The 13,119-nt window shown below is 50.7% G+C and overlaps 1 protein-coding gene across 7 annotated transcripts in view; it reads right to left on the bottom strand.

The window, feature by feature from the left end:
* Positions 1-12,789, bottom strand: part of XG (Xg glycoprotein (Xg blood group)) — a 36,263-nt gene extending 23,474 nt beyond the window's left edge. For 4 of the 7 annotated variants that reach the window (XM_057717314.1, XM_057717315.1, XM_057717312.1 and 1 more), the window contains exon 1: positions 12,523-12,789. In XM_057717314.1, coding sequence (XP_057573297.1) covers positions 12,523-12,583 — 61 coding nt within the window. In that variant the 5' untranslated portion in view covers positions 12,584-12,789. Of the gene's footprint in view, positions 1-1,258; positions 1,461-12,522 lie in introns of all 7 variants that reach the window. The other 3 variants (XM_057717313.1, XM_057717309.1, XM_057717310.1) reach the window with 3 other exon arrangements.
* Between the last annotated feature and the right edge of the window lie 330 nt (positions 12,790-13,119).

A 13,119-nucleotide genomic window follows, 5' to 3' on the forward strand; every position in this document is an offset into this window, starting at 1 on the left:
TAAAGTCCAGAAACACACTGTCCTTCCCTCTCCATGACACCCCCTCAAACATGTCACAAACATTTCAACCCCGGTCCCCCTCCCCGTGCTCAAGGGCTTATAAATTCTGTTGACGTGCAGGTTTCAGATATGCTAAAAATACTATGAGGAAGTCTAGGATCTGGAGCCAGGCTGGGGCAGATTTTGGTTTTCTTCAAGCTCAATTCAGAGAACCTTGGGTGGATAAAAAGCGAGCTGGGGGAACTGGCTGTGACTACTCACGGGTATGGGGTTCCTTTTGGGGGTGATAAGAATATTCTGGAATTTGATGGTGCTGATGGTTGCACAACATTGTAAATGTGCAAAAAAAAATCTCTGTATGATTCCCTTTCAAAGGATTAACAGTGTGACTCTTATGCATGTGAATTTTATCTCAAAAAAAAAAAAAATATCTTAGACTTCCCTGGTGGCGCAGTGGTTAAGAATCCGCCTGCCAATGCAGGGGACATGGGTTTGAGCCCTGGTCCAGGAAGATCCCACATGCCACAGAGCAACGAAGCCCGTGCACCACAACGACTGAGCCTGTGCTCTAGAGCCCACGAGCCATAGCTACTGAGCCTGTGTGCCACAGCTACTGAAGCGCACCTGCCTAGAGCCTGTGCTCTGCACCAAGAGAAGCCACCGCAATGAGAAGCCCATGTACCGCAATGAAGAGTGGCCCCCGCTCAGCACAACTAGAGAAAGCCTGTGTGCAGCAATGAAGACCCAACGCAGCCAGAAATAAATAAATAAATAATGTTTTTAACGAGCTGAGGGTTCCTTTCCTACCAATTAAAGGGCTTCTTTCCACACGCACCTCCACACCACCACCTTCTCCGCCTCTAAAACTATAGAAGGCTGATCAGAAAACATCTGAGCCCCTGACCAATTTGAATCTCATCTTTCGCTGATTAAAAAATTTAAAAAAAGAGCTCTTTAAAGGAGCTTTATTGAGATAGAATTTGTAGATCATACAATTCACCCATTTATAGCACACAAGTCAGTGGCATTTAGTATGTTTACAATAAATGGTGTGCAACCACCACCTCTACATGATTCCAGAACATTCTCAGCCCCCCAAAGAAACCCTGTCCCCATTAAGACTCACTCCCTCTCCCCCTGCCCAGCCCCTGACGTCACAGACCCAGTGGGTGTCTGTCTCTGTGGCTTTGCCCGTTCTGGACGTTTCCTATCAACGGAATCGCACACAGTGTGTCCTTCTGCGTCTGGCTTCTCTCACCGAGCACCCTGGTTTCAAAGTCCACCCACGTGGTCGAGTGTTGCCACGTGAAATCCTAAGTCTGCACATGTCAGGGTTTCCTAAGGCAAAGACGCTGATATCAGGTGCCCACGACCTGCTTCCCGATTTGTCTCTCTGGCCAGCAGGCTCTCGGACTGCTCGCTGCCCGTCGATTTGCTCTCCAGGACCCGGACTCTGATATCTGTGACACGCAGACGGGGGTCAGGAGGCATCACCCTGTCCCCCCCCCCCCCCCCCACCAGCCCTATTAGAATTCAGAAGACCAATCAGGCACAGCTTTCAATGAGCACCTACTAGGTACCAGGTCCCACTGCAAGCATCTCCAGGTTACCCGAGCACCCCTCTTGCTGTCCACTTGGGGACATCGGTGTTCCAACCACGCATGTGTCCCAGCCGAGGGCCCTGAGTTTCCAGGAGTTTCAGGGCAACATCAGGTTTTGCACCTGGACCCTCCAGGAGCCCCAGTCCCAGCCTCTGTGTCCGGAAGGGGGCTGATGGGAACGGGGGGGGACACCGTTTTCCCTACACCCTGGGTGTCCTCCCTGAGCCTGCTTGGAGCTCATTTGGACCCGTCCAGCCTGGTGTCAGGGAAGCCCCTGGCCTGGTCCAGCCGGGATGCCATGGGGGCAGCCTCTGGGGCTGCTGGTCAAGGGAACTGGGGCCCGGAGCGTGGACAAACCCAGGCATTGGCCTCCTGAGCCGGGACGACCCCAGGTGCTGGAGGGTAGGGGAGCTGAGGCCAGAGTGCTCCCACCAGCAGCTCCACAGTCCGGACCGGAGGCCAGGGTCAGTGCATTTAGAGGTCAAACCCCGGAGAGCCGTTTCTAATACGGGGAGGTTCCACATTCATCCCCAAAGCCCCTCTCCATGGCCAGGGTCCGCGTGCCTCCAAATTCTGCCAGGTCCCCTTTCGGGGCAACATCAGGTTTTGCACCCAGACCCTCCAGGAGCCCCAGTCCCAGCCCCTGTGTCCGGAGCGGGGCTGATGGGGACGGGGTGACACCGTTTTCTCTCTGCTCCGGGTCACTGTCCAGGGGCTGGGGGACAGGAAGCAGGATGGCCCTTGGAGATTCTGAAGACACACTCCTTCCAGGGCTGCCAGCGAGGCTGTGGCTGACCCTCCGTCCAGTTTGAAAGGACAGATACCGGTGCAGGGCCCCCGATGCCCTCAGGTACAAGGGCAGCTCTGGAATTTTGCATTCCAGTCGCCCTTGACAGCTTGCAAATAACTCTCAGCAGCCCCTTCCTAGCAGTTCCAGGCATCCCGTAAACAATCACCTAACAACCTCCTCCACGCTGAGAGCCTGGCCCCTCCCTGTTGTGAGATGAGCAAAGCTTCTGCTATCTGTCTCCTCCTGGCCTCTCCCAAACCCATTGCGCAACGGGCTGGGAGGCACCTGGTTGTTTTCCAAAAGGGCCTTGAGCGGCCTCTGGGGATGTGGCAGCCCTGACAGCCAGGCTGCTTGCAGCAGGACGCCAGGGTGTCCCCTCCCGGGCTTTGAAAACAGCCACGTCTGCTGCCTCCAACCCCATTCTGTGTTCCCTTCTCTTTCCAGAAGTCTCCTTCCGATTGGAGGTGCTTCTGAAGATGAGGAGAGGTCTTGGAGGATGCTGTCCCTGGTTGTCATGGGTGTGGCGCTGTCTGGAGACCCGTGAGCCTGACTCACGCACAGACCAGGCAGACTCCAGCCAGCATCAGGCACCCCCGCCTCCCGCCCGCCCAACCCACCCCCCCCCACACACGACACTCTGCAAGGAGACGATCCAGTCCTGCAGGCCAGGCTGGAATTCACCCGAAGCCCTCTGCTCTCTGTAGGGGCTGCAGCCAAGACCCCTCCCCATGGGCTTCAAATTGCAGCCCCGCCGGGCAAGTCACTCAGATAGACGACGCTGATGGACAGGCTCCGTCTTGGTGGAGCTGGAGGGATGCATCTCCCCAGGGCAATTACTTCCACTAGCTTTATTTTCCACTCAGAGCCTAAGTCCGTGCTTGGAATCTGTTTCTGATCTGCTTTGTTTAGCTGGCTCGGCGGTTTTTAATCAATCCCACATGGTCTGGGATCTGTAAGCACGGAGGGGCCAGGCAGCCTCGTGGGTTCTGGGATCCTGATGCTGGTCCCCTTTGGCTGACATCCTGGAGACATGGGTTTTTAATGACTCATGCTGGTGGGTGGGAGCTCTTTAGCATCCTAATCAAGACCCCCTACCGTCCACAAAAAAGCTATTTAGGAGGCATTGTAAAGAGAAAACCACCTGAGTGACACTTGGAGGGAATTCTTCCATTATCTCTAGTAACCAAACCCCTCCCCAGCCAAATTCTACCTCCACGAGATTCTAAGGTGCTTCGTATCGGAGTTTGCATCTCTGAACTTCTCCGACTCACAAGCCGACAGGACAGAGGACATTTTTGCAAAGGGCAGGGCTGATGTCGGAATAATCTTGACACGGCACCCAGGCTGACACCTTGCAATAGAAAAAACCCACCACGCCTCCACGGTGGCCACAAAACAGGCACATGTCCAAGCTCCCACTAACGAACCCCAGAATTATTACTTCCTGTGAAGGAGAAAACCAGCCCCAGGCTATCTCTGAAGGGGGGTGGCGGGAAAAGAAAAACAGGATTACTATCTATAGCCAAGCCCTGGCCCCAGTTACAGCCGTTGCCAGCAGAATTCATAGGTGCTGAGGTTACTTACTGTTGAGTGGGTCTGTCCCCAGGTAAACAAACACCCCCCCAACCTCCCCAGGCAGGCAGACCTGAGATTCTATTATTCCAGCCAGAGTCCCTGTATCCACGTCCCCTTTAGGGATGGCTGCCCTTCGAGACAATTGTTTTTCACTTCTTTACATAGGATTTTACAGGCTTCCTCTGAAGCGTGGGTTAACTTAAGCCAATTCCTCCGGGGGGTCCGTGGTCACAGATGAAGCCACTTTGCAAGCCAGAAATCGGTAGGACCTTCTCGTCCTTGAGGGATTTCACCCAACGGGAACAGGGACTCCCAGGGAACAAATCCTGACTTCCTTCAGGCAGCCTGACGTTTTTCCCTTTGGCTCCAGCTCAATTGTCTTTAAAAATACTATACTTCAATTAAAAAAAAAATATGTACAGAAAGCATATTACAGCGGCTCTTTTCCCAGGATGCCGAGATTCACAGAGTAGAACGGCCTAGGTTAGCCGTTCAGCTTTACAAGGGAGGAAAGGAAGGGATGCCTCCACGCGGGGGCTTGCTCCCGGTGGGTCCTGCTGTATCACCGGAGGGGTTCAACTCTTCCTCTGGAGCCTCTGTGTCACCAAGTCCATTCCAGTCTCTAGTCTCTCCTGACATTTCGGTTTCCTGCAGGACAGCAAATATTCTTAAAGACAGCTGGGTTCTTGCCCTGCACAGCTCAACGTGAATATCCAGACACCTGGAGACCGACAGTCCCCTGGACTCCTCTGGGACCTCAGCTCCTGATAACCTCCCAGCCTCGCCCCAGAAGGTCAACCAGTTGTCTGGGTTCCTGCTGTTCCAAAGGGCCCTTTAGGTGCATTGCCGATGGAAGCCCTCTGCACCAGAACGCAGAGGCCCTGGGAGGCGACGTATTTGGTCACACAGCAGCAAGGAGTGATTATCTGCCCAAAAAGGCAACGTGTTGTGAAATGGAGACTTGGGAAAAATGCTGCCAACCGTCTGAGGAGGCATCGTTGGATGGCGGGTCCTAAACCAGCCTTGCCAGAGTGACGTGTGCACAGGCATCCCTAGGGACACGGGTGACACACACACACACACACACACACACTTCTCTGTCAGGTCTAGGTGGGTCCGGGAGGTGGCATTTCTCACCAGCTCCCAAAGGTACTAAGGCTGCAGGTCCACGGGCCTCCTTTTGCAGGGTCGGAACTTTGTATTGGTTTTTGGAGGCTCCCATAACAAAACACCGCCAAGTGGGTGGCTTAAACACCTGGCAGTTATGTCCCCCCGTCCTGGAGGCTGGAGGCTGAGAGCCAGGTGTGGGCAGGGCTGGTTCTCTCTGCGGCCTCTCTCCTGGGCGTGTAGATGGTCGTCTCCTCCCTGTGTCCTCGCAGGGTCACCCTCTGCGTGTGTCGGTGTCCTGATCTCCTCTTCTCGTAAGGACCCCAGTCCTATGGGATCGGAACCCACCCTAGTGACCTCATTTTATCTTTAATTTTGCTTTATGTAAGTCTCTTTTTAATTGAAGTATAGTTAGCGTATACTATTATATACATTTCAGGGGGACAAATGTAGAGATTCACAGCTGTTAAAGGTTATACCCCATTCATAGTTATTATCAAATAGGGACTGTATTCCCTGTGCTGTACAATATATCCTTGTAACTTGTTTGAGGACTTGGGATTTTTTGTTTGTTTGTTTTGGCCGCATGGCTCGTGAGATCTTCGTTCTCCAGGATCGAACCCAGACCCTCGGCAGTGAGCGCGTGGAGTCCTAACCACTGGACTACCTGGGAATTCCTTGTAACTTATTTTATACATAAGAGTTGGTACCTCTTAATCCCCTCCCCCGTCTTGCCCCTCCCCCCCACCTCATTCCACCTGCATCACCTTTTTAAAGACCCCCATCTCCAAGCACAGTCCCATTCGGAGGCCCTAAGGGATAGGACTCCAACCTATGAATTTTGAGGGGACGCAGAATTCTGTAACAGACACAGACCCACAGGAGGTTCTCAACCACCGTGGAGGCACCGTCAGACGGCCTGCTGAGTGGGGTGGGGTGAAAAGGAGAGGGTCTCCGGCACAGCTGTTTGAAGACAGGAAACTCAGGGTGCATTGGTCCACACTGCAGCTGCCCCGTCAGCCTCAGAACTTCTCTCTGTACCTCTCAGACCCTCAAGGGCATTCAAATCGGCCAGGAATCGGGCTACATGCAGCATTTAGGTCAGCAGGTCTGGATGAGGCTAAAACGGCATTTCTTACCAGTTCCCAGGGGATGTTGGTGGCACGGGCCCGGGGCCCCCACTTTAGAACTTCACGATGTGAAGAGGAACAGCATCCTAGCATCCTTAGTTTCGGGGCATGGGGATCCTCTTTGCACCTTCCAGTTGACCGAACCCCCAGCGTCCAGGAGGTCCTCACCCTCCAGGGCTATCACAGCCTCAGTTATGGAGGTAGCCATAGAAGAGCCCCTATCTGCTTCTTCCCACAGGCAAGGAGAAAGTGGACTTGAACCTCGACCTCCGTGGCTGGAGCCCCCCAAATATTCCCAAGTGGGTGCCAGTTGGACCAACGTCAGATCCGCCCTGCAGGTAACTCCAGGAAACAGCAAGAGAAGGAAATCTCTCTCTTTCCTTGAAATATCCCAGCTCCATCACTTTCCTCAGCACCGCTTGTGTGTTGGTCTTGAGCCTGGAAGAGCTCTGCTCTCCTTTGAAAGGAAACCACCTTGCAGGTGGGACTTGGGCGGATACAGGATGTGGCTGCTTCCCGAAAGACCCCTGGAGATGGTGAGTTTGGTCTCCTCTTCACCCGGAGCCTTAAAATCTAGCAAGGCTGCTTCAAGCATCTGTGTTCACGCTCTGGGGGGACCTGAGATGTGTCCCGTGTGATTCTGAAGAGCAGTGGATGACCGGCTGGGGTTCCCTGATTTGCCGACATTTCGGACAACCAGCTGGAGGGCTTGTGAAGCATCCCATTGCGGGGCTGGAGGAAAGGGCATGGGGGCCGGCATTCTGCATTTTTACCCCACCCTCCAGCAATTCTCATGACCACCAAACGTTCCCAACTACTTCCCTAGAGCATCCGAATTTTGTCTAGACTACGTGTTATCTCTATCACAAGGATTACAAGCAGAAAGCAATTGGAGGGAAAGATTTATAGCAAACTCACAAGGTATTCATCTAGTTTTAAGAGCATGTTCTTTGGGTGAAATGGACTCATGCGTTTTTTTTAGAAAAAAATTCTTGAGAATGATTTTCTCCAAGTAGAGCAAAGTACTTTGCACCCATCAGTTCCTGGGGCTCAAGCATTTGGCAGTTTCTGTAGGAGCTGTTTTCGCTGCAAAGGCAACCCCTTCAAGGGGGCCCCTTGTGGTAATAGGGAAATTGGGGCAGCTAAAAGACTTAATAGAGCTGGCTCCACCCCACATCCTGCAATAGACACAAACACGGAAATATTTCTTAAGACAGATGAGTGGGCCTGGTGATGCAAAGAGACAGAAGGACCTCAGAGCCCCGCTTAGAGGCATCTCCAGAATCAGCCTCTCAGCCAGTTGAAGTGGAAAAGTGAACTCATACCGGACAGTGAATTTTGTGCGTTCACTCAGCCAGGCTATGGGGTCCAGTTTAGTCCAACACTAGTCTAGATGTCGCCATGATGGTATTTTGTTGATGGGATTAACATCTGCCATCAACTGACTGTAAATAAAGGTGATTATCCTTGATAACGTGGGTGGGCCTCACCGGGCCTGTTGAAGGCTTTTAAAACAAAGACTGAAGTTTCCAGGAAAAGGATGGGTTATGAGTGAAGGGTGCAGCTTACATCCTGTCTGAGTTTACAGGTTTCAGCCCTACAATCTTGTGAGCCAGTTCTTTACATTTCACTCTATGGATGGATGGTTAGATAGATGGTAGACATTAGATAGATGATAGATAGGCAATAGATGATAACTAGATAGATAATAGAGAGATAATAGTTAGATAATAATTACATACATAGATAATAGATGATAGAAGACAGATAAACAGAGATAGATGGGTGGATGATAAATAATAGATGATAGATAAGACATGGATAGATACAGATGATAGAGAGATAATATATAGATATTAGATAGACATAATTAGATACAAGATAGATAGATACTAGATAAATATAATTAAATAGATGATAGATAGGTAGATGATAGATAGATAGATACCAGATAGATATAATTAGATACAAGATAGATGATTGATAGATAGAGAGATACATAGATACCGATAGAAGATAATTAAATAGAGAGATGATAGGTGGATGATAATTAGATAGATAACAATTGGATACATAGGTGATATATAGATGATGGATGATAGATAGATGACAGAGAGATATAGATAGATGATAGATAGATATGATGGATAATAATTAGTAGATAGATAAATAGATGATAATTAAATAGAGATAGATGATAGATAGATAGATAGATGATAGATAGATAGATAGATAGATAGATAGATATACACATACATACCTGCATACATCGACAGATAGATACACAGGTAGATGAAGTCTCTCATGCTAGGGCAGGATTTCTCAGCCTCAGCACTGCTGACCTTGGAAGCCGGGTGACTCCCTGCTGCCTGGGGTGTGCTGTGCATTGCAGAACACTGAGCAGCACTCCTGGCCTCCACCCATCTGATGACAGCAGCCCCCTTCCAGCTGTGACAACCAAAAATGACTCCAGACATTGACAGGTGTCCCCTGGGGGCAAAGTCGCCCCCGGTTGAGCATGGCTGACTGTCGCATCTCTACCCCAGGGGTGTCATTTCTGCATCTGTCGAGTGAGGGATGCACCACTGAGTCGGGGACCACAGAGCAGACGGCCCCCTGTGGCAGGGACCCGGCGGACTCAGCCCCAGGGTAAACCAGAGGGCCGGACGCTCAGACATCAGCTCACCAGGGGAGCCTTGACTCCAGCATGGGCGTCCCCAGGGTGCTTCCCCAAATGCAGGTCTCCTGCCTCCCCAACGCCCCACCCACCTCCCTAATGAAGGTCTCCAGGGTCTGGGATTCGCGTGGTGCCTCTATTTATTTACTTATTTATGTATTTATTTTTTGCCACACTGCACAACTTGCAGGGTCTCAGTTCCCTGACCAGGGATTGAACCCAGGCCCTGGCAGTGAAAGCCTGGGATTCTAACCACTAGGCAACCAGGGAACTCCCTGGGCTGGTGCCTTTAAACCAGCTTCCCTCCCAGGTAATTTGCCTGCACATCAAGGATGGAGAATCCCTGCCCTAAATGGCTGGGCGGTGTCAGTCTTTACAATGAGCACGGCCACAAGGGCAGTTCTCATGACCTATTTGTGGAGTGACTTCCACACCCAAAGAGATTGGTTATATCCAAGGATGGTTGAGGGGCCACGAGGAAGCAGGTAGAATCACGAGAGGCTCGACTGAGGGCTGTGGGGTGAGGCCAGCATGGGCTGGAGTCCCTTCGCCTCACGTGGGCTGACCCGATGCCTTAGGCTCGTACCACCACCTCTCGGCATCACCGTTCTCAGAAGCAAAACCCAAATATCCCGCCACATTCGAAGGCAGCAAAACACCTCGCATAGCACCTGACTCACCTTCATTCGATGGGGAAGGACTCAGAACCACGATGGGCTGCTGGTAAAAAACTATAAAGAAGGGACTTTCCTGGCAGCGCAGGGGTTAAGAATCCACCTGCCCATGCAGGGGGCACAAGTTTGAGCCCTGGTCCGGGAAGATCCCACATGCCGCAGAGCAACTAAACCTGAGCTCCACAGCCTGAGAGCCACAACTACTGAGCCCATGCACTGCAACTACTGAAGCCCATGTGCCTAGAGCCCATGCTCTACAACAAGAGAAGCCACTGCACGGAGAAGCCCATTCACCACAATGAACAGTAGCCCCCGCTCACCACAACGAGAGAAAACCTGCACACAGCAACAAAGGCCCAACACAGCCAATAAATAAATAAATAAATAAATTAATTAATTAAAAATTTAAAAAATTCTATGGGAGGATGTGCGTGGGTTGTATCCAAATACGACGTCATTTTATATAAGGGACTTGAGCATCCATGGATTTTGGCATCCCACGGGGTCCTGGAACGAATCCCCCTCAAATACCAAGGGATGCCTGTATGTTTTTAGTCTGTAGGTAGAAAAGAAGCTCTATTTAAACACACACAGATTTTTAGCGTTGTCTGATAAGAGAAGATGAAACACATGTAGAAGGGAATTTTGGAGCCAGTGTATAACATAGACAGAGGAAAACAATAATATCTACACAGGATCTGATAGATATACAGGAAAAAAGGAAACATAAGGAAATATATATATATAATCTATATTTATATTATATCTATATTATCTGTATATTATAGCTAGATAGCTATAAGATAGATAATTAGATAGTTGATAGATGATAGATAGATGATAGATAGATAGATGTAGACAGATAGATAATTAGATAGTTGATAGATGTTAGATAGATAGATGATAGATATAGACAGATAGATAGATAGATGATACATAGATAGAATAGATAGATTTTTTTTTCTTAAGCCAAACACAACAAGAACCCCTTGGCATTTCCATTTCTGCTTCTACCAGCTTTTAGAAGACCCGACTTGGTCTCATGGTCCTTCAAGTCTCTCCAGGTTTGATAGTGAATGCTAATGAAATGTACCGGACATTTGAAACCACCAAGTTTTAAACCCCTATGCCTCAGGACTATACACATATTGTTATTTTATTTCATACACTCAATTTAATGAGTATAAGAACGGTTATGCGCTGTTACCCATCAAGGTAGTCTGCTTTTCCAGAGCCTCTGTGAGAAGCATCTCAGCAGCCTCACAGGAAGTGTGTCAGGACCTCGTGGACTTGCTCAATCCGACAGCTGCTGGTGGTTTGGGGCGTGGGGCGGGGGGTGGGGACTGTTCATGTACTTAACAAATTACCCAGGACTCAGTACGTCTGCACAGCTTATTCACACAGAAACACCCAGATCCAGACCTCACAACCTTTCCCGTCCCTCCTCAGACCTCTCCCGCCCGTCCTTGTTCCCAGTGAGGGGACCTCACACAAATGAGGGACTATGTCCCTGCCTCCGTTTGCCCATCTATAAAACGGCGTCAAGCACACGGCACCCCCAGCCCAGAGCTGTGTGACAATGAACTCAGTTAACACCCTCAGAGCCTGTAGGAAGTCACGCCCTCATCAAAAGAATGCAACCTGGGCATCCTGAGAAGAACCTGGCTCACGTCACCCATGGCCAGCTCCTGCATGTTATTTTTTCTTCTCTCTTGAAGAACATCTGTTAAACCCACAACAAGCTTCCCCAAGACGTACGATGAACCACCTGAGGAGCTGAAGGAGTCCAACATCCAATTATTCCCAAAGGATCAAACCGACCGTGCCTTGTAGGAGGCTGAGTTACCTGAGGCTGCAGGTAAACCCACAGTTGCGACTGAAGCAGGAGCAAACGCTCGGACCGGTTTTGCTGGCTTGGCTGCCGGGCGGGTGTGTGCAGAACCAGACCTCTGCCCTCTTGCCCTTCCTTCAGCCCTGGTGTCAGTTCAGGGACTAACATCTCCCTGCAAACAGAAGCTTCTGGACTGCATTTGTGCATGACCCACGTGCTGGGGGTGGGAGGTGCAACGTGTGCGGATAAGGAGGCTTCCTGGAAGGGTCTCAGGGAAGATCCTACTGCCAGGATGTCTCACAAGACCACATCTGCCCCTACACAACCATCCTCAAACAGAAGAAACAGGGAATGCCACAAGAGTGGCATCCAAACGAAATCTTTTAATTTCCTACCCTACCACCCTTCTCACTCCTAAATCCCACCCGGTCCTCCATCTCCTAAAATGTAAACATTCAAAGGACCAGAGGAGCTTATGCAATTGTTGTTAAATCCTACCCTTCATGGGTTAATTAGTTCCTAAACTAGGTCCCTCCCTGTCACTGCTTCCCAACAAACCCAAACCCTGGCATCAGCAGAAGATCCTGTATTGAAGTTTTGGGCAGAAACAATTCAGATTGGTTTTAATTTGCCAACAGGAGGGATGACATTTATGAGAAACATCTAAAAACCTGAATGAAGGCTGCCCTTCCAAGCAAACCTAATCTTTAGGTGATCTGTCCCACAAAACCAAGGCATGTTTCAGTTCTATTGTCGCCACACAGAAACTCAGCACAAATAGTTTAAATCGAAAACACGGAACTGAAAAATCCCAGCACGTCCCAGGAACACGAGTCACTTTTTCCATGGGTGACACACCCAGAGATCAAAACAAGAGAACACAAACAATTGGCTTCTAAGTGCTGTGCGTCCACATGCTACACTTCTGGGTCCAATTCCCAGACCCCGATTTGGTACCCGGCCCCTTCCTCTCTCCTCAAAGCCACCGCACTTGGTCTCTCTTTTTTTTCCTACAATCTGTCACGTTACAGCCATTTCCTGAGTGGAAGTGGTTTTGGGCGGCGTTTTTTTGTTTTTAAAGCAGCCAGATACAAACGCTCATCCACGCCGCTCTCCCTGGAACAAACCCTCCCTTACCTCGGATGTGCATCAGAAAACACAGGAACGTGAAGCAGAAGAGGCCCCCCCAGGCCTCCATCCTTGGTTTTGGGATGGACGAAACTCCAGTGGGCCGTGTGATCTGGTCACCCCACCCTCGCTGGAGGGACGTGCTGACTTCTGCTTCCTAGTGTGCAAAGGAAACAGGCAATGCGTCCAAGCAGAGGGGATGAACCAAACTCAAGTCCCTCTGCCAGAATCCGATGGGCTGGGAGTCCCCATGGGGCGTGTGGCTGCACGCTGAAGGTCCTCCCGGGGAGCCCGCCTCCCTTGGCTGCGCTGGCCAACCAGCCCCAGGTTGGTGTGGAAACAGGCAGCCGCCCTGTGCCAATGGGTGACCTGGGCTTGGGGTAGCTGACACATCTGCCTGGCAGCTCTGCTCCAGCCCATGGGTGTGGGAGGTGCACCGGGATCAAACGTGTCGTCCCAGGGTGCGGGCAGGACACTGCCCCCCCATGGACCCTCCTGCAGGGTGAGGACCCCAGACCCAGCAGTGGGCCATGCAAAGAGTAGAGTAGAGACCTACGTTTGATCTCTGCTTCTGCAACTTGCAGACCTTGTACCTTTTTTTTTTTT

This window comes from Hippopotamus amphibius, chromosome X, assembly GCF_030028045.1.
Source record: "Hippopotamus amphibius kiboko isolate mHipAmp2 chromosome X, mHipAmp2.hap2, whole genome shotgun sequence".
NCBI lineage: Eukaryota > Metazoa > Chordata > Mammalia > Artiodactyla > Hippopotamidae > Hippopotamus > Hippopotamus amphibius.